General features: G+C 48.6%; 3 protein-coding genes across 5 annotated transcripts; all 3 read right to left on the bottom strand.

The window, feature by feature from the left end:
• Window positions 1-1,080: 1,080 nt before the first annotated feature.
• On the bottom strand, window positions 1,081-11,299 carry LOC108030358 (uncharacterized). 2 transcript variants are annotated; one of them, XM_017103225.3, is made up of 7 exons: window positions 11,037-11,299; window positions 7,120-7,272; window positions 5,876-7,065; window positions 4,769-5,170; window positions 4,324-4,608; window positions 4,139-4,239; window positions 1,081-3,291 (listed from the first exon to the last, which is right to left on the bottom strand). In XM_017103225.3, exons 2-7 carry the CDS (start codon window positions 7,260-7,262, stop codon window positions 3,133-3,135), a joined length of 2,280 nt encoding a protein of 759 aa, XP_016958714.1. In that variant the 5' UTR covers window positions 7,263-7,272; window positions 11,037-11,299; the 3' UTR covers window positions 1,081-3,132. The 2 variants fall into 2 exon arrangements, with proteins under 2 accessions (XP_016958714.1, XP_043948176.1); XM_044092241.2 differs by lacking the exon at window positions 11,037-11,299 and adding an exon at window positions 8,387-8,462.
• A 1,079-nt stretch (window positions 11,300-12,378) lies between these two features.
• LOC108030231 (phosphoenolpyruvate carboxykinase [GTP]) lies at window positions 12,379-14,956 on the bottom strand. The gene is made up of 2 exons (XM_017103022.3): window positions 14,669-14,956; window positions 12,379-14,559 (listed from the first exon to the last, which is right to left on the bottom strand). The coding sequence occupies exons 1-2, from the start codon at window positions 14,698-14,700 to the stop codon at window positions 12,648-12,650; spliced, it is 1,944 nt and encodes a 647-aa protein (XP_016958511.1). The 5' UTR covers window positions 14,701-14,956; the 3' UTR covers window positions 12,379-12,647.
• Window positions 14,957-17,209: 2,253 nt separating this feature from the next.
• On the bottom strand, window positions 17,210-25,071 carry LOC108030113 (phosphoenolpyruvate carboxykinase [GTP]). Of its 2 annotated transcripts, none has more exons than XM_044091685.2 (2): window positions 24,735-25,071; window positions 17,210-19,179 (listed from the first exon to the last, which is right to left on the bottom strand). In XM_044091685.2, exons 1-2 carry the CDS (start codon window positions 24,767-24,769, stop codon window positions 17,295-17,297), a joined length of 1,920 nt encoding a protein of 639 aa, XP_043947620.1. In that variant the 5' UTR covers window positions 24,770-25,071; the 3' UTR covers window positions 17,210-17,294. The 2 variants fall into 2 exon arrangements, with proteins under 2 accessions (XP_043947620.1, XP_050743538.1); XM_050887581.1 differs by lacking the exon at window positions 24,735-25,071 and adding an exon at window positions 24,599-24,616.
• Between the last annotated feature and the right edge of the window lie 1,118 nt (window positions 25,072-26,189).

Consider the following 26,189-nt stretch of genomic DNA (forward strand, 5'->3'; position numbering starts at 1 on the left):
TAAAGGGAAAATGCAGATAAGCCATACGAGTATGTGTCATATAATCGATGGGAAGCGGAAATCGCAGCCGCCCAATCGGGATTAAATACGGGTTCATTTTTATTTTTATTACTATGTGGAACCCGATACACCTCATAACTGCCGCGCATAATTAACTTAATATTCAGCCCCAATTTAATTGTGCCCCCGCTGAAGCGGGATAGTGCTTAAGCTTTTAATCGATTTTCGCCGACTCCCGAGCGACTCGATTATGATTGCGACTCCGATGTGGCAATGAGCGGCGGGGTCAAGGGGCATCCTTGGATCCCTCGGTGACTTCCACTTCGGCGGGCCAATGCCAACGCTGCTTATTTTCATAAGAATTTACACTGCCCGGGAGGCTGGCGCTGATTAAGGAATGGCAGCTCCCGGGCGGGGATATTCATTTAGGCTTGTTTATTGAACTTGGAATTAGTTTGATTTGGCCACTGAGCCCGCAAGGACGGGGGCACCAAGATACAAGGGCCGCAGGACGGCGAGGACGAAGGCTAAGGTAAGGCGAAACGGTCCCAGCTCAAAAGAGAGCCCCATTTGCAGGATAATCTCGGGCGGCAGCTCCTCGGTGCGTTAAACATAATAAAATAAGCTCATTAAAATTATGAGACCCAGCAGGTGCTGGCGGGGCGGGCCAGCGGATGCCATCAAAGTTTCGCAGATGTATCTGCGAGGTTGCCATGCCGGGACTCCCATCCCGCGGCTGGCCATCAATCTAAGACGGATTGTCAACTTTTCGCCTTCGTAAGTTAATTACGGTCGCCCCAGAACTGGCGATTGATTCTCCAAAAAACCAATATTGTGTCGGAGTGTCTTGTGCCGACGGAGCGTGAAATCCGGCCAAGTTTCGGGTGCGATTGACAACAGGCACTTAACACATTTCCCCCAGCCCCCTTAGGCATGCCCCAAATGAACCACAAGTGCGCAACAGCTGAGATCCCAGTACCTCAGCACTACCAGCCGCATGAGTTGGCTTTGAATTTGCGGTGGCGCACCGTGACCCCTGAACCCTGACCCCTCCGAAGGAAACAAGGAAACACAAGTTGGTTACAGAGCGTCCTTGTCCTTTATTTATCGAGTGATGAGATCGAGTCGGGAGGTAGAGGGGCAACTGGGAGATTGGAAGGGGGCACCATAGTACCCTAGTTATACACACCAAACAAGAAATCGGATTTTATCTCCGTGTACTCTAATTAATTTGCTTTTTCTGCAGCCTCATCTCGGTGACAGGCAGAAGCGAACGACTGCGGATTATACTATGCAACACAAAATTGATTCTCTGCCGTGGGTTGGCCATTCGGCTTGGAAAAATATATATAAATATACATCGATCTTTACACAAATATATATGGAAGGTATATATGTATACGGTTGGATATCTTTAATGCTACGCTCTTAGCCAATTGTTGTGTTTAAATGGTGGCCGTAAAATCTCATTTAGAATACATTGTTTTTTAATGGCTTTACACACAGTAAATTCGGTGGGAGTTTATAGCTGGCTCTGATTCGATTTGGGTTTCCCTCAGCGATTTGATTAGCAAATCGAATTAAAGCCTCCAAGCCGGCGCACGCGGCGTATGCGCGATGCAGATGGCCACGGTGCGGATGCGGAATATTCGAATATTTCCGCCAGCAGGCAGCCAGGCAGCCGGCAGCCAGGCTTTGCGCTGCAAATTAAAACTTTGGCCAGCAACTTTCTGTTTTGTTTGCTAAATGTTAAAAATGATAGAGTGCACTCGACAGAAAGGATGTGGAGGAGCATGTGATGCGGAAGGAAAGGCGGGGAGCGGCGGGGAGAGGGCCAGGAAAGAAAGTGGAAAGTAGGGGAGAGCAAACATGAGTGCACAGCTGTCGAGTGCTCGCCTTTGGACGGGCCCGGTGGCCAGGCCTTCAAACCAATCCCATTCCGTCCGGAGTCCCGAGTCCTGAATCCGGAATCCTCGCAGTCCCGTCCCCCGCCCTCTAATGTGTAAGTTTGCGTATGAAAATAGTTAGAGTTACGTTTGTTTTTGCCTTGCCTTTCGCATTTTGTAAAAGGTATTTTTCAAATATATAAGCGTATGAGTTCAGAAGTGTTAGAAGTTCGTAAATATATATATACGTATATGTATAATGTATATGTATCTTGTATCCTTGTATCTTTATCGTTATCGTTAAATATATAGTATGTTATAGAGGTACAGTGTACACGTTGAGATACATCTATATATCTGAGTGAAGTACTTTGATTAAACGGTATTTGTTTTTGGCTTAGACTAACAACAGTCAACATTCAACAGTCATTCCGATATGAGATTTCGTCAATTGGAAGATTTTCTTTGCGAAGCAGGTGGAGCGTTAAGTATCCCTAGCCTAGACAATAAACTTATCCCAAATAGGTCACGTGTATACATGCTGCTTATGGCCTCTATGTGTATACATATATCAACATCTATAAAGTTCATCTCGTCTCTCGGGGGCTGCTCCTTAAGCGTTTCGTAGCGTTCAATTGACAGCACATTATTGGAATTGAAGTTATTCGCATTGGAACACATATAAGTATCTATGTATACGCAAGTACGCATTAAAATGTACATCTATAAGTTAGGTTTTACGGACCCGCCCCCTTCAGCGGGTTTTTTATGATTTTTTTTCGGGCTGGAGGCTGCACACGCCTCGCTGGATCGCTGGGTCGTCGGATCATCGCTGGATCACTGGGATTATTGGATCGGGGGCTTATCAGCCCGGCCTTCGTCACCCAGTTGGAGGAGCGTCTGGGCCCGATAAGCCGGTCCAAAACATCCGCCATAAACAAGCCGCCTATCGCCCAATCTGGAGGCCTGACCACAGCCGATGACTTGCCGAAATGCGAGACCCGGCTTTAAACTTTAATAAGCGGAGCACCACGAAGGCGATGAACACATCCACATCCACATGCCCGTCCGTTTTTTGCGGTCCCATCTGAATGGCATTTGGAATATTTCGCCAGGCAGCCGCTTTTGATAAAATTCTCTTTTGTATACAGTTTTGTGGCATAATTTCTCCCAGGAATTTTGCCGGCGGAAAGAAGACATCGGGGTTGGCTCAGCACATGTGATTGGGTTCGCTGGGGGGCTATCTTTATAGCACATGCAGGTTCTCGCAGCTCTTCGACTTGGAGATGTCGCTGAGGCAGATCTTCTGCAGCAGCTCCTTGGCCAAGTGCAGCGATATGTGGGTGCGAGAGGTCTTCATCTTCGAGGCGGTGGCCTTCTTCTCGCGCTTCTCCTTCAGGCGCATCTGTTTGGGGGGGACAGCAAGAAGGAATAGCGAAAGAAAATGGGTATTTAGAACTCAGAATGGGTTCCTAAAAGATATTAATATAGATTTTTTTGGTTGGGCTTTTCGAAAATCAGACAAACAAAAAATGCAGCATTGTATATCACTTATTAGGTAGATTATTTATTACTGGTCGTGAAACTGACAAGCTTATACTGTTTTTTTCTATAGTCTACTGAGGTTCAAACAATAAGAGCTGTTTAATAATTGTATAGAATCTAAAATACCTCTTCCCAGATTTTGAGAATAATCATCTAAAGTAACAAGTAAAGTGTCTTTCTGTTTCCTAATGAATGAATAACTGTGTTATTTAATATTATAAATACCATAACAGAATCGGATATATCTCTTTCCAGGCCTTCATGGACCCCTCTAATATTGATTCGACTGAACCAAAAAGTAAAGTAAGTAAAAAGTCTACAAATTGTATTCGATATCCTTTCTATAAATTGTATTGACTAATCCAATCAATCGGAAATATCTCCATTCAAGCCAAGTAACCCAAACCTAATCTGGTTAGCCGACCGAGTTAGCCTCGGCCTCCGCTCGCCACCGCAGCATTTTCATTAATTAGTGACCCGATCCGGAAGCAGGCCCAGCCAAGCCGTAACCCAACCCGAAAGCCTGCCCCTCCCCGGCTGCGTGGCAAATCCATTTAACTCCATTTCCTGCACCACTTCGCCATGCATCGGCGGAGGGGTTGCGTGTGGTTCGCACTCGCACCTGGCCCGATAACCGCAACCCCAGTTTTCCACTTTGGCACATTTCCACCTTCAATCCACCCCCATACCATCCCCCTCCGACTCACCTGCTTCAATATGCCGACGAGCAGCTCATCGACATTGTGCTGTATGCCGCTGGACGTCTCAATAAATTTGGCATCGCGTGAGGCGGCCAGGGCTTTGCCCTCTTCGGGGAGCAAAAGTGGGTTCCGGGGGAGGGGGAATGAAATGAAATCAAGCCATCATAATTAAGGCGACCCCCCAAGCTTACCCTGCGAGGTGATGAGCCGGGCGCGGGCCAGATCCGCCTTGTTGCCCACCAGGATGACGGCCTTGTCCTTGGTGTAGTTCTCCTGCCACAGGTAATTGATGATCTCCTCGGCCACGCGGAAGGAGCTGCGGTCCACCACCGAGAAGACTACGACGCAGCCGTGGGGCTCGTAGGTGGACAGGGAGTTCTCCACGCTCATCTCGACGCTGGGATGGTCGATGAAGACCATGTCCGACTCCTCGTCGTCCAGCAGCACGCTCACCGTCTTCTCGCCGAACTCGTCGTCTAAAACTCAGATCAGAATTAAACTCTAAAGACGCCAGTGGCGGCCGGGAAGCTAGGGGTCAGGCACACACATAGGTTCCAGCTAGGGGTCACACGGCTACTCACTGCGCTCCCAGCGGATGACCGCCATCCCTCTCGAGCCACCGAACTCTCAACTTACCCAGGCTGGCGTCGTAGGTGTGCATGTACTCGGAGGTCATGAACTGGTTGACCAGCGCCGTCTTGCCCACGCCGGCATCGCCCAGCATCACGACGCGGTAGCGGGCCGGAGGCGGCGGATCCAGGTTCTCGGAGTCGTCCGGCGTCGCCGGCAGGGAGTCCACGTTGGCGTAGCCCGCCCCGCAGCAGCTGCCCTCGAAGGGCGACCGCTCGCTGGCCCGGCTGTTCGTCGAGTTCACGCTGGTGTTGCTCCGCGATCGCCGCGAGATGATCGAGTCGCCGCAGTTGACCACGTTGCCCTTGCTGATGGAGAAGTGCCGCAGGCGGTACAGGTCGTCGCTGGCCCGCGGGTTGTAGGGTCGCTCCGGCAGCGAGCAGACGCGCGGCCGCACGTGGTCGGGAACTAAAGGGGTTAGATAGGATAACAAAAGGGTTGAAATTGAATAGAAGATGGATATAGCTCATGTTCACTTTGGCTTCAAGGATTATTAAGTGAAATCTTTTCCTTAAAATACGATTTCCTGCCACAATTTATGGGCTAAGCATTTAAAAAAAATCATAATAAGGTTTAAGCCGCATTATATTTTCGTGCTGATAAACAAATTTGAACCAATCATAGATCACTGAAGATCATACTTTTATTTTTTATAATATCACTCATACGTACTGTTGTCTTTTATCAAAACTGTATTTAAGGTACCGAATATTTAACCAATCTTTGGCAATCATAATGAATTGTTTGGGAAACCAGACAGAAAATAATTTTAATATATTTAACATTATTTAACATTTAAATTAAACCCCACCAGCTAGTCGAATATTGACCAAATGTCTTATGGCCTTTTCCAATATATTGAAAAGGTGAGAGATTGGAAAACATTTGTTTTAACAAACGTAATACTACAAAATTTTATTAGATTTCGAATGGCGGTTTTAACACAAAATTCTACCACGTAAAAAGGTGAGATTTGCTTGGTCATAGCACCACTGAGCTTAAAAAAAACGTTTTGATTGGTAATTAACTGAATTGGCATTTCATTTAACTGGCTAAATTAAAATGTATAATTGATGTATCAATTAAAAATGCATAAGCCCGAAGCACTCTCACCTGGCAACTCGAGGAAGTTGGACGTTCTGCGCTGGCGACCGCGATTGGAGCTCTGGAAGGCCAGTGGGCCAACGTCATCATTCGACACGATGGAGGCATTGGAGCAGGCGCTCTTCATCGACTCCCGGGAGCTGCGGCGACTGGCCAGGTAGGCCAATCCGCCCTTGGAGCTGCCCCTGCGCCGCGGCTTGTGCTCCACGTGGGCCTTGGGCTTGCTCGGCTTGCAGCCACTGAGCTCGTGGTCGGCTTCCTGGGTCAGGTCACTGGTGGATTTGCGATAGCGCAGGGAGACGACGCTATCCGAGCAGGTACGATCCAGCGTGGAGTGGGAGCTGTGCAGCACCTGGTAGCCGGGGTTGGAGGTGATGTTGATGGCATGGCGGCGTTGGCGGTGCGACTGCGGCTGTCCATGCGGACCAGGCTGGCCCGGCTCCTGCTCCATTTCCGGCTCCGTGAAGCTGAAGCTGGTGGTGGTGTGGGTCACCCGGGTGCTGTTGGTGTGCTGGGTGCCCGTCTCGCCGGACTCCATGGACAGCTGGGTGCAGTCAGTGACGCAGGAGTCGCGCTTCAGGCCGTAATAGTTGCCTCCTGCCGTTCCTGATCCCGATCCTCCTACTGCGGCGGATGCAGCTGCACTCAGGTTTCTGGCCTCGATCTTGCTGATCACCGGCAGCTCCCACTCGTCACGATGCCGCTTGTTCAATCCTCCTGGGGAGTAACCTCCTCCACGACTTGCTCCTTCTGCTCCGCCGCCCATGGCCACCATAGCCACCGCCATGCTCTCATCCACCCCGGTGGTGGTCAACTGGGGAACCGCATCGAGAGGCGTCTTCGTGCGCATCAACTTCTTGGAGCCCTGGCGACGTGGCGAACTGGGGGGATCGTAGTAGAGCGCTCCATCGTCCGGGGAGATCGGTTCGTAGTACTCGAACTTCCTGCCGTGACTGGGACTCACTGCATCGAAGACGAACTGGCACGGGGACTTGGGACTGCGGGCAGTGGTGCGTCCACTGAGCAGCGAGGCTGAGTCGTCGATCGATCCCGTAGGGGGTGTCTGATAGTACGAGCTTGGAGTGGAGCTGCTGCCGTCATCGCAACTGTCCTGGGCAAAGGTGGTGGTGATCTTGGGACTCCGCGGGGTGTCGTAGCCCCCGTAGCCGTAACCCGAAGATGGAGCACCGTGGTATGGCCTGGTGGGTGGGTCAAATCTATATGGTTTCGCTGGGGAATGCTCTCGATCTCACCTGGGCACTTTGGGAGTGGCTCCCTTGCAGGGCAACGGATTGCTGGCAGCTCGTGCAGGTACTTTGTGGTGCGAGGAGTGGGGGTGGCCGTAGGATCCTCCTCCGACAGCTCCCTCGTCCCAGCTGCGCTGTTGCTGTGCCATTTCACGACAGCTTTGAAAAAGAAGATATACATTTTAAGCTTTTTCTTTTAGGCAATCAGAACCTCAGAACCTCAAAATCCAATTAAGTTGACTTTATTTTACAAGTATAAGCTTTTTATAATATTTTCTTTTGTTTATTTTCATAATTTTCGAAGAGCATGGTATTCAACAAGTATGATTCATTTTAGTTACTCAGCTGAAAATGCAAAGTTTAACTTTATATAAAGGGAAGTCATACATTTTAGTGACTTCCCCTGGCTATCCATATCCTCTCCACGTGAAACAAAGAACATTATATATCAATTTCTTCCCGTGCATTTAGCAGGCTGATGAGATGAGATGCGATGCGATGGGTAGATGAGATGGGAACGACCCGCTGATGGCCAACTCATGTGTAAATATCATGGGCCATTACTCATCCCGCGCGCACACACACACACCCAGGAGTGCGTCCTGGTCGTCCGGGGCATTGCCCAAATGGGCACAAAGTAAACATAATTTATGGCTTTATCTGTATTTAATCAAAATAATGAAAAGCGGGCCCTGGGAGCCGGTCATCATATCACACAAAGGCCGCGCCCAACCGCCCACGAGTGCGCAGAGCGAAGACCGCATAAGGGGCGGCGAGTGTTATGGCCGCAAGTCATTTTCCCGACCTCGGACGGCCGTCCAGGGGAAGTGCTCTATTTGGCCAGGCAATTATTGTTAAATGCGCGTTCTCCCCGGCTCGGCTCGGAGATGGTGGCTTAAGTGGCTGCCCCTATTATCGCTCCACATCCCCAGCCACGTCCACAGCCACATCGACCCGCCAAACCCACAAGCTGTCAGCACATTCGCACACAGTCTGCCAACTTATGCAAAAGTTGCAAACAATCGGCTTGCGGGGAACTTTATCAAGTTGCCTAATGGGATTTGCCAGCTTCGAGTTTGACTTGCAGCTACGGCTATTAAAGTTTGGCCCAGAGGGCGGCGTTTGGGCCGCGAACTGTAGCCTACATTTGCGCGCCCACGGACTTGCTTGTGGCCGCGGACAGCAAGCGTTGGCCGTTTCTGGAGATCCAATGGTGTACCGTGGTGCCTGGTTACTCGCCAGCACTTTAGTTTTACGATGCTGCAGCACTTACATAAGCGTTTCAGTGGCACACATATGTTGCACTTGCTGCCGCTGGCCTCGCACTCGCTTTTCCCCAGCGGAAAACACGTGGCTCGTTCGAATTTCCACCTTCCACTGCCACTCACGTCCGACCTGCGGGCCATTATTATCTATCGTGTGTACAAATAGCCGTGGCCCGCCCACACACATCCGCACCGAGCTGCGTGAGTACGTGCCCATACGGCCGAGCAAATAGTGCGGAATAACAGTCGCAGCGTACCTGGTAGCTCACCTGTTGGCCCGGCCCTTTGTGGTTTGGCCATACTGGGAAGACGCGCAGCCCACACTAACTTTATTCGCTCGAATTTCAGGTGAATTTCGCTAAGCACTGCTACTTAAGAACTGTTTTTCATCATAATCGACTGGAGCATACGGGTGTTAGATCTTGGCACCTAAGCACCTCAGTTACCATGGGTATTTTGACCAAATTTTGATTGAAATTAATGAATCCCTAATCAACACACATAATAAATCAAAGTTTAAACAACTGATTAGGTATCTACCTCAATAGTCAAGATATTCACTTAGGCGTAGGCGTTCGATTAGAAAAAGTAACATCAAAGTCCTCCTTGGGGGACCAAATTCTGAGGAATTTCTCTTATTATGCCTGCGTTTTAATAAACCAAATATTCGAGACAAAGTCTCTGCCCAACTTAATATTTTTTCTAAGCAAATAAAATGTTTGTGAGTAAGGTTTCGTTCCTTAAGTTACCCAAGGCCGAGTAGAGCAACGTCTTGCATATTCATGAACGGAAAAGTTGTTCGCTTAAAAGTTCTTCTCTAAGCCCTCGAATCTTTGAGACAATCACTCCGTAAATACCACTTACAAGGCATCAATTATTCGAGTGATTGATTCAAGTGTTTGGCAACTTGTTGTTTCTCTACCTCCGCAGCTTTTTCCGTATTCCCGTTTATTGTGTTCTGCATTTCACGTAATATAATGGCGTGTTGCCACCGCAACGAATCGAACCAAACGGAATGGGGATGTTGGGGGGAATATGGTTCGAGGGCGATAACAAAATGTTGATGGAAAAGTGGCCCAGAGTCCAGGGCTCACCTGGCCCGCTCGCTCCTCCTCGCACCGGCTTTGCGAAATCTGCAGACAACAAATCAATAGGAATATCTGTCGTTTCTCTTTGGGCGCATTCAAAACCCTGGCAGTTCGTTTCGCAACGACTTTTTTATGCGGAATTGTGTATGCATAAAGGCCATCGAGTTGGAGGCCTTGGGAGATTTCGTCCAGCTTATTGTATTAACCGAGGGTCCCGGCGACATTCGGATGCCCCAGAGAGAGAAAGGTAAGCCTGTGTAAGATAATAATTGCTACAGATTTCTGAATCACCGGAGAGTGGTGAACCCTTTGTCTTCCGGGGATGGATATATGAATGGATTCCATTGACTTTAGGCCAAGACCGACCCGTGCCCATAACTTATGCGTGGCATGGAGCGATGTGTGGATAATTTGACTGGGGTAAGCTGCATTTGCATATACAAATACCAGTGCGTGGGCCGGGCCTCAATCAGGTTTATGGCTTCGGCCCCCTGCACTGGCACCTTTTCCACCTTCCGCTTTCCATTCTCCATTTTCCACTTTCTTTTTCCTTTTGGCCTTTACGGCTCGGCCATCATCATTGCTCACTCTCGAGGTGGCCAGCGTAATGACTCTTCCTGCACGGACCGTCATTAAGTTGCAGGCCTCCACCGCGTCATAAAGAAGTTCTCGGGACAACCCTTTGGGTAAACTTTGCTTGTAATTAAGCCCGCACCCGTTAAACGCATACTTAACACCACCCCCCACTCCCGTTCCCACTGTCCCTATCTACTCAGCCGCCAAACCATCGGGGCACCAGGCACCCAAGCTAACTGGGCACTTTCGCCCCTTGTCTCTGCTGTAAAAATAAACTGAGTGTGTGTACAACACAAACAAGGAAAGTCCATAAAACACTTAAGATCGAGGGGCATGTGTGGGGGGAGTCTTAGAAAGGACACTGGCTCTCTGGTCAGTTCGCAAATTACAAATCCTGGCCAAAGTCACGTCGCAAGTTGGTCATTAGCCGCCACTTGAGTCCCGAAGCTCCGCCTTCGCATCGATTTTATTGCAACACATAATTCTTGAGGCCGGGGCCATTTGTGCAAATCTCATGTTGATGGCATATTAAGTGACCTCCGGGCGGCTTTTCAAACCAACTAAGAGCCCCCCACTCAACCACCCATAGCTATTCGGAGCCCCCAAGCGCCTGCCAATTTGCACTTTAAACGGACGGCGGGTGGGCAAAGTGATGTCGTTGGATAGACAGAAGTGGCGCAAACTTACGTGTAATTAGACGCGTCTGGGCGCGAGGATTAGCAATTAAGCGAATGTCCTGTGAGCGCAACAAGTGCCGCACATAGGTAGTAGTGGGGGGGACGAAGTGGTGTGAAAAGAGACACAGGACACGAGTAATCCCAGTCGACGGGGGCGGGGCTGGGTGGCAATTGCCGTTTGGGGGCAAAGCGAGAGCAGCGCATAAATCAACATGTCAAATCGCAGCTTACAAAGTGCCACCCCCCGCCCATAAAGACGCACAGGCACACACACAAGCATACAGCCCACAAACACACTGACAGGAATAGAAACTCACTTTTACTCCGCGTGCCGCATTACAGTTTAATGTTTACCATTTTCATCAAATTTGTCGGATAATTCGGTCTGTTCTGGCAACTTTGCTAATTGTCCAACACCAACAATGCCACCGAGAGAAGCACCAGCACACCGATACGGCCGCGCCAACACAGGCACCAACACATCGACGAGCAACAGTTTGCACGGCCAGCCGCTCGGGACTTTCTGCACTTCCGTTTCCGCTGCGAGTGCCGCTCTCACAAACTTCCGCCCGTTCGAAGCGGCGGCGGCGGCTGCTCGAACTGAACTGAACGGAACTGAACTGTTCCCTCGACTCTCGATTCTCGGCTGCCTGGCTCGCGTCCTGGCTCCCGATTCCCGTGTATCCGAAGTATCCCCAGTATCCGAAGTGCGGGAAAGCTCTGCTCGCCAAGCTTTTCACGGCCTTCCACTCGGCTGGAAAGTGAAGCCGGCGAAGGCTGGCAAGTGCAGTGGATAAGTATCTTGTAGATGGAGATGATTGGAAATCGTCTAACGGTTTTATGTAACCTAATCAAATGCCAATTAATATTCAATGATACGGCCCAGGATTACACTAATGGCAGTAAATTGGTTCTCAGGTTCAGCTTCAATTATAAATTACCTTAAATTGACTTCGAAATAAACTATGAAACTATTACAAGAATTTAACATGGTTATTAGCCCTTAAAAAACAGTTGAACATTCATAATATGATTTAGATTTGATATTTTCATAATGCTTAGTGACTTAAAAAGTATATTAATTATTGAAGAAATCACTTTTTGTTTTATGGCATCACCAACAAAGGTACGAAATAGAAAATATTTTATAAATGTATAATCAGTTTTAAAAGTCTTAGAAAGAGTAATAATAATCTTAGCCATCTTCAAAGTAAACTCTGCGCAAATCATAAAGAAGCCAAATTAAAGATGCGGTTTTAGCCAATTAATACCCTTTAGCTTATTAACATTTGATTTCTAAGTCATGATTTTCAAAAATTTCACAAAACACATTAAAACAGGTTTAAGTATTTTTCTCCGGCTTAGATTGGTTTTGGTTTTCTTATTTTTGCAAAGCTAATAACAAACCAAATCGTGGATCTTTTTTAATTACCAAAAAACTATATTAAGCCATATTAACACCTGGTTTAATGAAACCAAAATGCGCAGTGCGCAAGTTTCTTGTGGTTTTGTGCTAAATAAAGAGTTGTACAATTTTTAAGGATATAAAATAGTTGTTTTATTTTTTTAATGTTTTTTTTTTAACTCACTGTTTATTCAGGTTAATACCTCGTTTAAAGGAACCCAAACGCACATGCCCATAAATAAATAGTCGCATAATTTTTAAGGGTATAAAATCGCGTTGTTTTAATTTTTTTTAGCTTTTTGTTTGTTACCTTACTGACTAAACTTAGGCTGCTTACACAATAAATAGTTTGGAAGTCTTCGGCTTAGACACTAGAGAAACGACTAAATAGGGGATATAGGACAGGACAGGATAGCATATTGGGTGAGTATGTGGGGTCAGTACTTAATAGTACAGATGGTGAGCAGGTGTTGTGGGCGGGTAAAGATGTTTTTGAATGGGTTCTCCTCCTCATCGATCCTTCTTACAGGCTGGCAACGCGGGCCGACAGCTCATCCAGCTGCTGGTAAATGCTGGCAGGCAGATCGGCGCCCACCTGCGACTCGAAGTAGGTGCGGATGTCCTTGACCTCCTGCGACCAGAACTCCTTGGGCAGCGAGAAGATCTCGGCCACATCCACCTGGTCCTTCATGCCGGCCAGGTTGAGGGCTCCCTCGGAGGGAATGCGTCCAATGGCCGAGTCCACGAAGCAGGACTCGCCGTTCACCCTGCGCAGGATCCAGTCGAGCACGCGGGAGTTCTCGCCGTATCCGGGCCACATGAACTTGCCCTCGGCGCTCTTGCGGAACCAGTTGACGTGGAAGATTTTGGGCACCTTTCCGCGCTTCTCCATGCTCAGCCAGTGAGCCACGTAGTCGCCGAAGTTGTAGCCGAAGAAGGGCCTCATGGCGAAGGGATCGTGCATGATCACCTTGCCCTTGTGCTCCGCAGCTGCGGTGGCCTCGCTCCTCATGGCGGCGCCGATGAAGACTCCGTGGGTCCAGTCCCGAGCCTCGTAGATCAGGGGCACACCGGCGGGTCGACGTCCTCCGAAGAGCATGGCGGAGATGGGCACTCCTGCCGGATCCTCCCAGGCGCCATCGATGATCGGGCACTGGGCAGCCGGGGTGCAGAAGCGGGAGTTGGGATGCGCGGCCGGCTTGCCGGACTCCTTGGACCAGGGCTTGCCCAGCCAGTCGGTGATCTGGACATTTGGGGCCAGACTGCTCTCCATGCCCTCCCAGAAGACTCCGCCGTCCGAGGTGGAGGCCACGTTCGTGAAGATGGTGTTCTTGAACACCGTGTTCATGGCAATCGGGTTGGTCTCCATCGAGGTTCCCGGAGCCACGCCGAAGAATCCGTTCTCCGGGTTGATGGCACGCAGCACTCCCTGCGAGTCGAACTTCATCCAGGCGATGTCGTCGCCCACGCACTCCACCTTGTAGTTGGCCAGCGAGGGGTTCAGCATGGCCAGGTTGGTCTTGCCGCAGGCGGAGGGGAAAGCGGCGGTGATGTACTTCTTCTGGCCCTCGGGATCGGTGATGCCCAGGATGAGCATGTGCTCGGCCAGCCAGCCCTCGCGCTTGGCAATGGTGCTGCCAATCCTCAGGGCGAAGCACTTCTTGCCCAGCAGCGAGTTGCCACCGTAGCCAGATCCATAGGACACGATCAGGTTCTCGGCGGGCTTGTGCAGGATGATGGTGCGCTCTGGATCGCAGGGCCAGGAAGGCTGCTCCACCTTTCCATTGGCCGGGGCTCCCACGGAGTGCAGGGCGCGGACGAACTCCTCCTTCTTGGCCAGCTGGCGCAGGACAGCGGCTCCCATGCGGGTCATGATCCTCATGGAGGCCACCACGTAGGCGGAATCAGTGAGTTCGATTCCAATCTTCGAGAGCGGAGAGCCCACTGGTCCCATGCTGAAGGGCACCACGTACATGGTGCGACCCTTCATGCAGCCGGGGAATCGCTGCTGCACCGCTGCCTCCATGTCGCTGGGCGAGATCCAGTTGCCCAGGGCGCCCTTGACGCCCTCCAGCGGGGTGGGGATGGTCTCCTCGCGGCGATCCGTGCAGATGAAGGTCCTCGACTCCACACGGGCCACATCCGCGGGATTGGTGCGGGCCAGCCAGCAGTTCTCGTACTTGGGCAGCGGCACAATGGTGCCCGCCTCCAGGAGGCTCTTGATGAGCATCTTGTTCTCCTGCTCGCTGCCGTCGCAGATGTGCACCTGGTCGGGCTGGCACATGGCGATGCCCTCCTCCACGAAGCTGCGCACTCCGGCGGTCAGCGAGTCCACATTGCCGTAGGAGATGGGGATGCCGCGGATGTGGCTGTACAGACCGCAGTTGTCCTGGCGCAGCTTGTGCAACTGGGGCAGGCCGCACACATTGCCGGCGCTGAGGGAAGGGAAGGGGAAATTAAAATCAATATTTAATTAAAGCCCCACTGCATTTAATATTAAACCCCAATCGAGTGCATTTCGAGTGACCCCTTTTCTATACTTACATAATTTTGCTTTGTTCGATGAGCTCAGGCATGTTGCTTGTAGTGTATTTTGTTGGTTTCCCTTGGAATAACTTGTATTTTATGCGTTGATAGCGTAGAAAGGTTTGTTTTTGGCACTTTGCTTATCACAATTGGGTAAGTATCACAATTTTTTCGACTGGCGAAGACTTCTGGTTCATATGTTCTTCCACAGTCGCTTGTCAAACATCAACTCGGTTTTCAGACCACTGAAAGTAGGCTTTTCACTTGATCTTTCCATTTACTCTGGCCACGAGTAACTGATGCCAACTGCCGCGATCCGGGGCCTTTTATACCCAGCCGGCGGTGCCGCGCCGTCGAGGCGACTAGAACAAGTCGGTCGATCGCCTCGCCATCGGGTTTGCGATCGCCGCGCCGAGCGAGAGGGTCAAACTCCGGACGAGCTGATTGGCTGCCCCGCGGAGGCTCGGCGATTGTTTTGGTTTTTCACAGCCCCTCGATGAGTCGGGGGATCCGGAATCCGGGGTATCGATGGCGTTCGTGTGTATTCACTTGCGGCGTGCGGGTATGTCCCCACTTGGCAACAGCTTTTTCTAGTGCGTTTGCATTGATAAGCGGCGTTTGTTGTTATTTTGACACCCAGATATTTGCCACTTTGGCGTTGTTAATTTAATTATTTTGTTTATGATGCTATGCGATCCTTGTGGGTAGGCATACATGGGAGACCCGAGCGAAAATAGAAACCAGTTCACGGACAGCTGAGGCAACAGCAGTCGCTGTCTTCGTCGAGCAGCTGGGTAAATTCTGGATGTGTCCATAGCTGCATTGCCGTAGATGCAGTCTCGGCTGGTGGAGGAGACCTTCCCACTCGCCCGGTGACCACACATGTCTCTTTGGCCGCCTGCCAAATCGAAAAAACTTTCGCTTATTTGCGGAATCGGTGACGGAAAATTTGAATGCTGATCCGCCCCCCTTGGGCCACCCAGCTGGGTCCCGGCCTCCTCAATCGGCCTGGCCGCCTTGGAGGCCAGCATTCATGTGACTCTGGGGGCGCACCAGAATAGCACCGCCCAAATGGTTGTCATGTGCCTCTCTGTTTTCCGTCTCTGGGGAAGGAGAAACGAAGGTGCTCCCGGTGGTGTGACTTTGCCCAAAACAGTTAACAAGAGGCCCCAGAATCCTCTGGTCCCTCAGAGAAAATGTTCCCCAAAAGCGGATATCCAAAGTGGAATTTGCTGATATATTTACATTTTCCCCTATTTATTTTTACTTTTCCTAATTTTAAATTTGTAAATATTTTAAGTTTGCCAAATCTATTTTAAAACGGAGAATTCTTGCTAAATAAATATATTTATATATCTTTTTAACTTTTAACCAGAGAAATGTATCTTTCAAGTTCTTACCTCGACTTATCTTCTTTAAACTCCAATGGTGCTTACTTTATTTTTGACTGCTTGATATATTAAATGTTTTCATTGCTTTCCAACTATTTCCATTAATTAAAGAGATATAAACACAACTTGAGTGGTTTTAAATTTATTTTAAAAGGTATTCTCTTTTTGCAACTACCACTTTTGGCTACGGTTGCCAATCAGGTTCCCTTTGCCGCTCACTTAGCCTAGACCCAGAAGGGACTGACCTCGGGAAACCTGGTCAGCCAGTGGTCCTTGGTCCTTGGCTCCGCCGTCATCCATCATCCAACCAAGCCCCCTTCCCTCTTCCACTTTTCTGGTATCCCTACTACAAGTCCAGTTTCGATTTTAATCGCATTCGTCTACACGCGTTGCCCCGTTTTTCGGTTGGTTTATTTATAAACTATGGACTTGTTTTTCTAGTTGGGCCTGATAATCTGCATCATCGGCGCTAATGGCTGGACCCAGACTTGGACTCGGCCTCAGGCGCTAACTGCTTCGCTCCTGTTCTCACCTCTGCCTAACTGGGTTGGCGCATTTCGATGATACGGCTTATTCAAGGCGTACGTCAATAGACGATCGATCCGCTGAGTATATGCATAATCGAACTGCCATCTGCTTGGGGATCGATGTGGGATGGGTGGCCGGGTGGGTTATCAGCGGACGAGCCTCTGAGCTCGTCTAAATATAGAACAGACCCGGATCTGCAAAGGCAGCCAGGAAAATTCCAAAGGGAAATCATCACTATGGGGATCTAAATAAAGCTCTTTACTTAATTTAACAACTATTTTTAGGGCTTAGATCTCTTGGTTTCCTAGCTTTTTCGCTCCTTATCACCTTGCACCCCCGAGGGTACATCACACCACACGTTCCCAATTTGGCAATCAGTCCTTGGCAACCCAGCCAGCCGAAAAATACTTGCCCCATAAAGTTTTTTTGGCTCCTACTGGCATTTTATTTGCTTGTTTTCCATCGCCCCGATCTGTTGATAAGTTAGGTTAAACGGCATTATGGATTTATACGCTTGTTTACGCCAATTGTGGACGGGCCTCCATCCGGCGACCACTGATAAGAAGCGTCCAGGCCACGCCCCAATTCTGGTTCCAATTCCAATCCCATTCGCATACCCAAAGAACCACAACCAGTCGAATTTCGCTATAAAAATCTCGTTCGTTTCGTTTTATTTTAGGCAATAAGGGGTCTTAGATTAGGGGCTAACCTATGGAACAGGCACATCACATGTCCGCCACACGCGCCTTCAGTTCCCTCAGCTGCTCGGCCACGGGACCTGGCAGGTGGTGGCCCACCTGCTCCTCGAAGTACTTCTCGATGGCAGCCACCTCCTGCTCCCAGAAGTCCTTTGGCAGATCGAACAGCTGCTCGAGATCAATGTTTTCCCCTAAACGCTCCAGGTTCAGGGAGTCCTTGGTGGGCAGGCGGCCGATGGGAGACTCCTGGAAGCACTGCTCGCTCTCCACTCGCCGGAAGATCCAGTCCAATACTCTGGAGTTGTCCCCAAATCCGGGCCACAGGAACTTGCCGTCGCTGCTCTTGCGGAACCAGTTCACGTGGAAGATCTTGGGCACCTTCCCGCGCTGCTCCATGCTCAGCCAGTGACCCAGATAGTCCCCAAAGTTGTAGCCGAAGAAGGGTCTCATGGCGAAGGGATCGTGCATGATGACCTTGCCCTTGAACTCAGCAGCTGCGGTGGCCTCACTTCTCATGGCCGCTCCAATAAAGACACCATGCTTCCAGTCGCGAGCCTCGTAGACCAGGGGAACCCCTGTGGGACGACGTCCTCCGAAGAGAATGGCGGAAATGGGCACTCCCTCGCTGTCCTCCCAGGCGGGATCTATGATGGGGCACTGCGAGGCGGGTGTGCAGAAGCGGGAGTTGGGATGAGCAGCCGCTTTTCCGGACTCCTGGGACCAGAGTTTGCCCAGCCAGTCGGTGACCGTGACCCCCTTCAGCTGCTCCTTCTCCATTCCCTCCCAGTAAACCCCTCCATCCGATGTAGAGGCCACATTCGTGAAGACCGAGTTCCGGAATATCGTGTCCATGGCTATGGGGTTGGTGGCCCTCGAGGTGCCTGGAGCCACGCCAAAGAAGCCATTCTCCGGGTTGATGGCACGCAGCACTCCCTTTTTGTCGAACTTCATCCAGGCGATGTCGTCACCCACGCACTCCACCTTGTAGCCGGGCAGTGTGGGTGTCATCATGGCCAGGTTGGTCTTGCCACAGGCAGAGGGAAAGGCGGCAGCTATGTAGATCTTCTTGCCCTGCGGATTGGTGATGCCCAGGATCAGCATGTGCTCGGCCAGCCAGCCCTCGCGCTTGGCAATGGTGCTGCCAATCCTCAGCGCAAAGCACTTTTTGCCCAGCAGCGAGTTACCACCATAGCCAGATCCGTAGGACACAATCTCATTCTCCGCTGGCTTGTGCAGGACAATGGTGCGCTCGGGATCGCAGGGCCAGGAGGGCATGGCCTGGACACCGCTATTGGGCGTACCCACCGAGTGCAGGCATTTGACAAACTGACCATCACCACTCTGCAGATATTTCAGCACTGGATTTCCCGCCCTGGTCATGATCTTCATGGACTCCACCACGTAGGGTGAGTCTGTGATCTCGATGCCGATCTTCGAGAGCGGCGACCCCACTGGGCCCATGCTGAAGGGGATAACGTACATGGTGCGTCCCTTCATGCAGCCGGGGAATCGCTCCTTAATGGCCGCCTGCAGGTCCTGCTCCGCCATCCAGTTGCCCAGCATTCCCGGGGTCGCCTTCTCCGTCACCGGAACGGTCTGTTCCTTGCAGTCCGTGGAGATGAAGGTCTTGCCCTCCACTCGAGCCACGTCCGCGGGGTTGGTGCGGGCCAGCCAGCAGTTCTCGTATTTGGGCAGAGGAACAATGGTTCCCTGCTTGAGCATGAGTCCCTGGAGCAACTGGCTCTCGCTCTCGGTTCCATCGCAGATGTGCACCCGCTCCGGCTGACAGAGATCCACGCACTTCTCCACATACTGCTTGACTGCGGGGGTCAGGACCTTGGCGTCCCCGTACTGGACGGAGAGAAAGCGACAGGTCAGCCGGAAGTTGTAGATCCGATGCGGGGAGACCAAGCTGAAAGAGGAAAATTAGGAATACATTTTAAAGGAATGAAAAAATGTTAATGTTCTAACTGCAAAATTAAACTTATATCATATTTTTAAAACCTAGCAAGGACTGACTTAATTCGATAAAAAGTTGTATAATCTGAAGAGATTTACCTATAAACTATAAAATAGGATTATAAATAATTAAAGAAATAATAAAAGACACTTTGACTACCCAAAATAATTTGGAAATATTTCATCCAGAACAAAAAACCATCAGGCTTAGGGAACACAATGGCCTCAGGCATTCTTAAAATTAAGGAAAATCTTGTGCAACCATCAAGGATAGATGTCCTGGACTGCACCAGTACTGCCCAAGATTGTACCACCATGAGGTAAAAGGACGCAGCAGACCCTCTACCTAGCTCTGGAACCCCTGATAACAACCTTTCGAGCTACTCTACCTACAGCTACCACCGGTCGTACAGCTGACTAGCCGAGCCGAGCACAACTGTACCCCCTTGGCGGACCTCGTAACGTGAATTTCAAATTCTAAGCGGTAAGGCACCGCCGCTGGAAAAGAGGCAGTGCCGCGAAAGAAACGAATACAAATAAAACCGAAACTCAAACAGAAAAGATACGGCCAAACTGGCTGATCAGCTGTTCGTCTGGTCGTTCAGGTTTTGTAGAGCTCCACTCCAAACTCGAGAAACTTGCTGGCCGCACAATTCGCACAGATCTGGATCTGGGGGATTGAAGATGCAGATGGAGGGGAAATGGGGCTCCCAGCCGATCCAACCTTCGTATAGCGGCCAGCCCACGTCACTTTCATTAGAAGCGGGTCCAGCCGGAGCTCCCCCGACAGCATGATGCAATGTTTCATCAGCTTTTTGCGGCAGACTGCTCTTTGTGCTCTCTGTTTTGGTTTTGGCAGATGCAGACACAGATACAGATGCAGTCGAGTGCAGATACTCTGGGTCTGCTGGTATACTAGTATCTACCAGTACGTCTCTCCTTCCGGCAGATATCTTGGAGATACATCCATACACATGTCTGTGGGTCAGACAAGCGGAGTAGTTTCAGAGAGCCTATCGCACACATATGCCAGACAGCTCTCGGTTACATGGGGTCCAAAGTCTAGTGGTTCCCCCGCCTCCGCATCATCGGCGGAATTATCGTTTACACGCGCTCAGGGTTGCCCCACTTGTGACGTCAGGCGAGTGTCTGAGGAACCACCGAAATTAATGTATGATTTCGGAACTGCGTAGTTTTCTCCGCCACACAGACCCATAGAGGTACCATGGGTATACCCAACTGGCCTGGTTTATATTAGCATAAGTTGTCTGCATGGCCGGGGCGTGTGAGGTGAATGATAAAGCCAGCGACGTCTCTTAATGTCTCGGCTTGCCAATTCTGGGCCCTGAATAGCAGAAGACGGACGATTAAGCTGTTTAATTAAATGAAAATTAAGATATAATTCAATCAGATTGACTGGGTTTTTTGTGACCAATGTCTGGCATTTATCGTGGCTTTTGCGTGTGAGAACTTCATAGGCCAGGTCTGTTGGTCGTGAAACGCTAGTCAAATAGTCCAACCATATTTATGATGGCACTGATATTGATAAGAGCGAATTTCGGGTGAACCGCTTCAGTCCAAATCGCACCGCTTTAGTATCGCTGTGCTGACACTGGCAGCTAATTATTTGAGCAACACTCGAATTGTCGAGGCGGCTTTGATTAGGGCCACGCGCCCCGATTGGAGGCTGAAAATCCGCTGCGTACTGGGTTCTATTTCGGGAGATAACAGGGAGCACTCTCAGTCGCGGAATGGGCCCAGGAATTTCCCCTGGCCTTTCGAAATGGCAACTGCAGAAAAAGTGCCCTCCCTAATGACGACACGGATGTTGACCCCCCTGTTTTGGCCATACTACACACCACATACCCTACAGAAAGTCTCTTGAAAACGAACTGCTAGTTTGCAGGCCATACAAAATACAAAATTTCAATGAGTAAGCATTTCAAGTGTATTTCCCACTTCGTCGGCTTCCTCTTTTTGTTTACGTATTTATTTGCTTTTTTTATGGCAAAAATACGCATTAAAAACATTCGCTGAATTTTCAGTCAGCGCGTGTTCCTCCGAAGTGTGTGTGTTTTTATATGGAAGCAGAAGATATCAGTCTATTAATAGTATGGTTAGTGGGATACAAAATGTCCCCCCACCGAATGAAAAACGCTTGGCAACAGTCATGGGGGTGTCAGCTGATTCAACAGATTTTCCGCAGCCAAAAACTGTACTTGCAGTCTGACGAAATAATCGAAACTGGTTCCGTCAGAGGGTTCATTAGCCTTGGCCCTTCGCCTTTGATTCAATGAAAGAGCCCCAGTATCTTGGCACGAAATGAAGGCGAAGGGCAGCCACAATCTGCGGCTTATCAGCTCGAGGACTCAGTCGAGGGGTGGTGGCCACTGGCCAGACTTTTATGGGCACTTCAACTGGAGATGGCATGCTTATTCTCCAACCAAGAATAAATAGGGCACTAAATTACTAGTCTATCGCCAGTACACTGCACTATATCACCTACGGTTAAGCTATAATGTTATTACGCGAGACTTGTTTAGAGGAAAATACCCTAATCAGTTCCTGAGATGCAAAGTTTTCCGCTGGAAAGATTCTCGTCCGCGTCATCTTCAGTCAACACACGTTTCAGACTTCTGTAAACCTATTTATTGTTTAAAACACTTTAATAATAACAAAGAACGCACTGCCAAATGAGTAATCCAATGTATCTGATCGCCTTGTTCTTTGAAAAACCTTTGTTCCCATAAATTCCTTTGCTCAATAAACTACGCAGAGAACCCGGTCTGAACTGGATTTTATTGCATCCAGTCCGGAGGATGGTTTATAAGTACTTGTAGAATGCTGTAGTAGAGAGCTCATTACCGCATATCAAAGTCCACAGGGTGGAAGCAGCTAAATTCGTATTTTGTTTACCGACTGATAAGCGATCCAGACTGCCCACGCTTCCTATAGAAACGTACATATTTGTAGATTAAAGTGTTCCGTGTGAGGAATACTGTGTATAAGGTAATGGTTGAATGGGGCTCTGGTTGGGTTCGATTCCGCAAATTACATACATGGAGTGAAAAGTACTTGGGAATACTGTGCGGATACTGTGCAAATTCCAATTTGTTACATTTGAGTGCAGCTTATTCAATGGATGAAGTGAATCATTTGCCGCAGACCTGGCCAACAAAGCGTCATTCCTGCGCGGAATCTTATCTAGAAGTTTCTGGGCATTCTGGGAAAGTGTGGTAAACAAACCATTAACTGATAAGACATCATTAGCAGACTATGGGCCTCATTTCCCATGTTCAGCAAAGCACTCGCTGATCGATGGGGCCTTCCAGAGAGGCGCGTGTCCCTCGCAACCGATAATGGGATTTACCATTTACTGTTTTTAATAAATGGTTTTGATTCCCCGGCCTGCATAAGTAAAGCCACATATTTGCTTTGCCCAATTCACAAACGGGGGCTCGGCCTGAAAAATAGATTCAGCGACTCGGCGTCAACAATAATATTATTTATTTTCGTTGACGTAGCTGTGACTAAAGGTTATCATCAATGGCAGTTCCATGGAACGCGAAAGTATCTGTTGGATACCTCTGCCCCAGCTCCGAAATAGAAACTTGTGCGCTAACTGCTGCAGTTGGGCAGTTGAGTGGGGCGGCTTATGGCCAAAAAAGAGACTTCGAAACACGCCACCCCATCAAAACAGAAGCCAAAAGTTAAGACACTCGAGATTTCGAGGCGTTGTTGCTAGGCGGCCTCAAATCACACATACATGCAGCGCTTTGTTTTTATTTTGCCCGCCTAATGGCGTCACACGCACGCACACACACAGGGGAACGGGTCGAACAACTTGCCAGCGATCACACACACACCCACAGGCCCCGAGAAAACGAGTCAAAACAAAACTACAAAAATAATAAAGGCATGTGTGGGGCGGGGGAAGGGTGGGGGATGGGAAGGAAGGCGCTGATAAAGGCCGAAACAAAAGAAAAGGCGGGAATCGAAGAGCTTTTCATTGAACAAAACAATTGAGAAAATGTGTTGCATAGGCACAGGCGCCCCAAGAGAACTTCTAGGGCTTTGGTCACTCACCTGTCGCCTGAAAGTAGGCAGTGGAAAGTATTTCTATGCCCACTAGGAAATAACACCGCTAAAAATACTTTGGGTTCTTCGCACTCAAAAAAATAATTAATATATAAAATAATACTAGATACAAAATACTTTTTTAAAATAACTATTTTTAAATCATTTAACATAAGAAAAAGATGTAGCACTAGGAATTCTTAAAATAAATAAATACAAAACAAAATAAAACATTTCCTTGTAAAATTTAGAATAAAACCCTAAACATATTTGTATCTGCCAGATCCCGAGAGTAGTTTGCTTCTCTTTTGTAAGTGTAAATTTAAAAGTACTATTATCTCGTACTATTTTAACGAACTCATGCATATCTCGAGAGAGTGGATGAGAGGAGCCCCAGTCACTGAGAGCTAAAGAACGTGCAGCGGCGAGTGCAATGATCTTGGCAGCTTTATAGATGACATTAACATTGGGGCGGTGTTATTCGAGATGATTATGCCACTTGTTTACGTGAATGAAAGTGTAACGGACGCTTCGCGACTTGGAGAGCGTGGAATTTTCCCGCCAAGCGATAAGGGTGAATCAGAACTATTAGTAGGGGTAGGTTAGTTACTTTAGTAATACGGCTGGCAATCAATACTTAATTAACCTTAGGGCTTGTAAGCCAAGTAGACCGCACAATGCTATTTAATAGGTTCTTATTAGAGAAAAGGGTATATTTGTTTGGTAGGTTTTCATGAAAAAATATACAATTTCAATTATGTACTGTTTCATATGTATCTCAGAAGTTCTGTTCATTGTTTAACAACACATGATAATAATAGAATTGTTGGTCCTATCAACCAAATGTATATAATCTCACGTAAAGAACTTGTTGTTAGACTCTTAAATTTCCGAATTGAAATTATCAGTTTTAAAGTGCGTCGTTATGTCACTTAATATTTAATAGTAATTTATTGCAGATGTTTTGCAGTGATTTCAATTAACTAAGCTAATTGCGGTAATCAACGAGCACAAGATATTTAGATTTGGTATTATCATTTCCCTTAGATATCAGCAGTTTTGTTTTTGTTTTTAACGTACCTATAAAATGATTAGATTAACTACAATCCAGAAGTGCTTTTTATTTAATGTTGATTAGCAGTTGATAGATGACACCTAAGATATAAACTTTGGAAAGCCCCTGGGCTTGATGGCATTTGATCAAACCTACTTAGAGTCTCTTATAAATAACTACACCTCCTGACTAAAAGTTCTTATATTAATCCTGTATTTCCTGGGTTTTCCCCATGACTTACAGGGTGTACAGCTGGCAAAGTGATGCCATCCTTATTGGATTCACCACTGAGTTTGCACCTCTCAATTTCAATGCATCGCCTTGCGGTTCCGCCACCCTGGAATCCCGCCAATCCGACAGAATCCCATTAGACTCACCCGCATCGCAGCAGCTGAGCACCTTTGAGCAGCATTCTGTCACCTGTTCCTGGTTCTGTTCCTGGTCGCTTTCACTTTCGCCCGCTAAAACTCTTGGCAGCCACTGCAGTTGCAATTTTATCTCCGCCTTAATTAATTTATTGCGCTCCGTTGGACCCTCTTTTAATTTAATAGAATTGCGGACCTAATTTGGATTTATCTCTCGGCCTCAGCCTCCGATGCACACTGGAAGTCTCTGGAGCACTTGTTGCGCTTCAGCCACAGCTACGGCTTGCGATTCGGATGCGGATTCAGATTCAGCTATAGCGGAGCACTTGTTGCTGCTCTGGCACAACGAGCCAAACTGACTTGGTGCCCCACTCGCTGCGCTCAAGTAACATATGTGCGCAGACAGACGAGCGGTTTGTTTTTCGGCTCGCTTGGGGCTTTGCTCCGCCGCTCTCATGCGATCCGATTCGATTCCATCTGATTTGACTCGATTCTTGCCGCCGAAGCATATGATTTTGGCTTCGCCATGATAAGATAAGACCCGAATTTGTTGCCGGTGCATTTGCCACTCGATCTACGTGCTACGTGCCGCCCACTGCATAGGCAGCGGGCTGGAAAAGCTCCAAAGGGGCCCGGACCACGCCCCCCCATTGGGGCACACCAGTCTGGCGGGTCTGCAAGCCTCTTTTGCAATGTCTGCAGTGTTATCACACTGCTTGGGCTTACGCCATTGCTAATCAGCCTGTGCAAATCGAATTTTAAAGCATTGCTATGGCTCAATTGGGAAAAAATTATACCCTTACTCAAGATAGTTAAAGTACAATTAATAAGCGAAGAAAAATAATTTTTCTATTCATTTCATACTTTTAGACACCTAAAGATATTTTAAAACCTAGGTATTTAAAAAAACCCGTAAAGTATTAAGCTGGCAAGAAGAGCTTAAAAAGGTTATTAAAAATATATTAAAATATATATGCATTACATTTTTTTGAGTGTAGTCTCTTAATAAAATAATTTAACCCCTCGCATCCTGCTTATCTTTTCAGCCATATCGACCGTGGCTTCCAGTCAGGAGTTATCGGTTTACTAGTGCTAGCATATTTATAGACCAATGCCATTTACGATGCTGGTTTCCAATAAAACGGCCAACCGAAATAGCCAATAATGAAGGTCGAACTAGACAACTCCTTCTTCAGGGCCTCTGGAGGGCCTGGAGGGCCCGACTAGTCTAATCATATGTTTCCAAAACAAAACAAAGGAAACCGAAACTTTCCCCTAGGCGATAAGCCTAATCGGGAATTCGTAGCTCCCGGTCCAAGGTGCTTTGACCAGGGGGCCACAAACCAAATACGAGGCATTGTCGTCTATCAAGAACCCATAAAACCTGCGGATTCGTCTGCCGGGCATCAAACGTGCCAGCTGTGCCACAGTGGTACCCCCAAAAAGCCGAAATGAGAACACTCCAAG

Source organism: Drosophila biarmipes, chromosome 2R, assembly GCF_025231255.1.
Source record: "Drosophila biarmipes strain raj3 chromosome 2R, RU_DBia_V1.1, whole genome shotgun sequence".
In the NCBI taxonomy this organism is placed as follows: Eukaryota; Metazoa; Arthropoda; class Insecta; order Diptera; family Drosophilidae; genus Drosophila; species Drosophila biarmipes.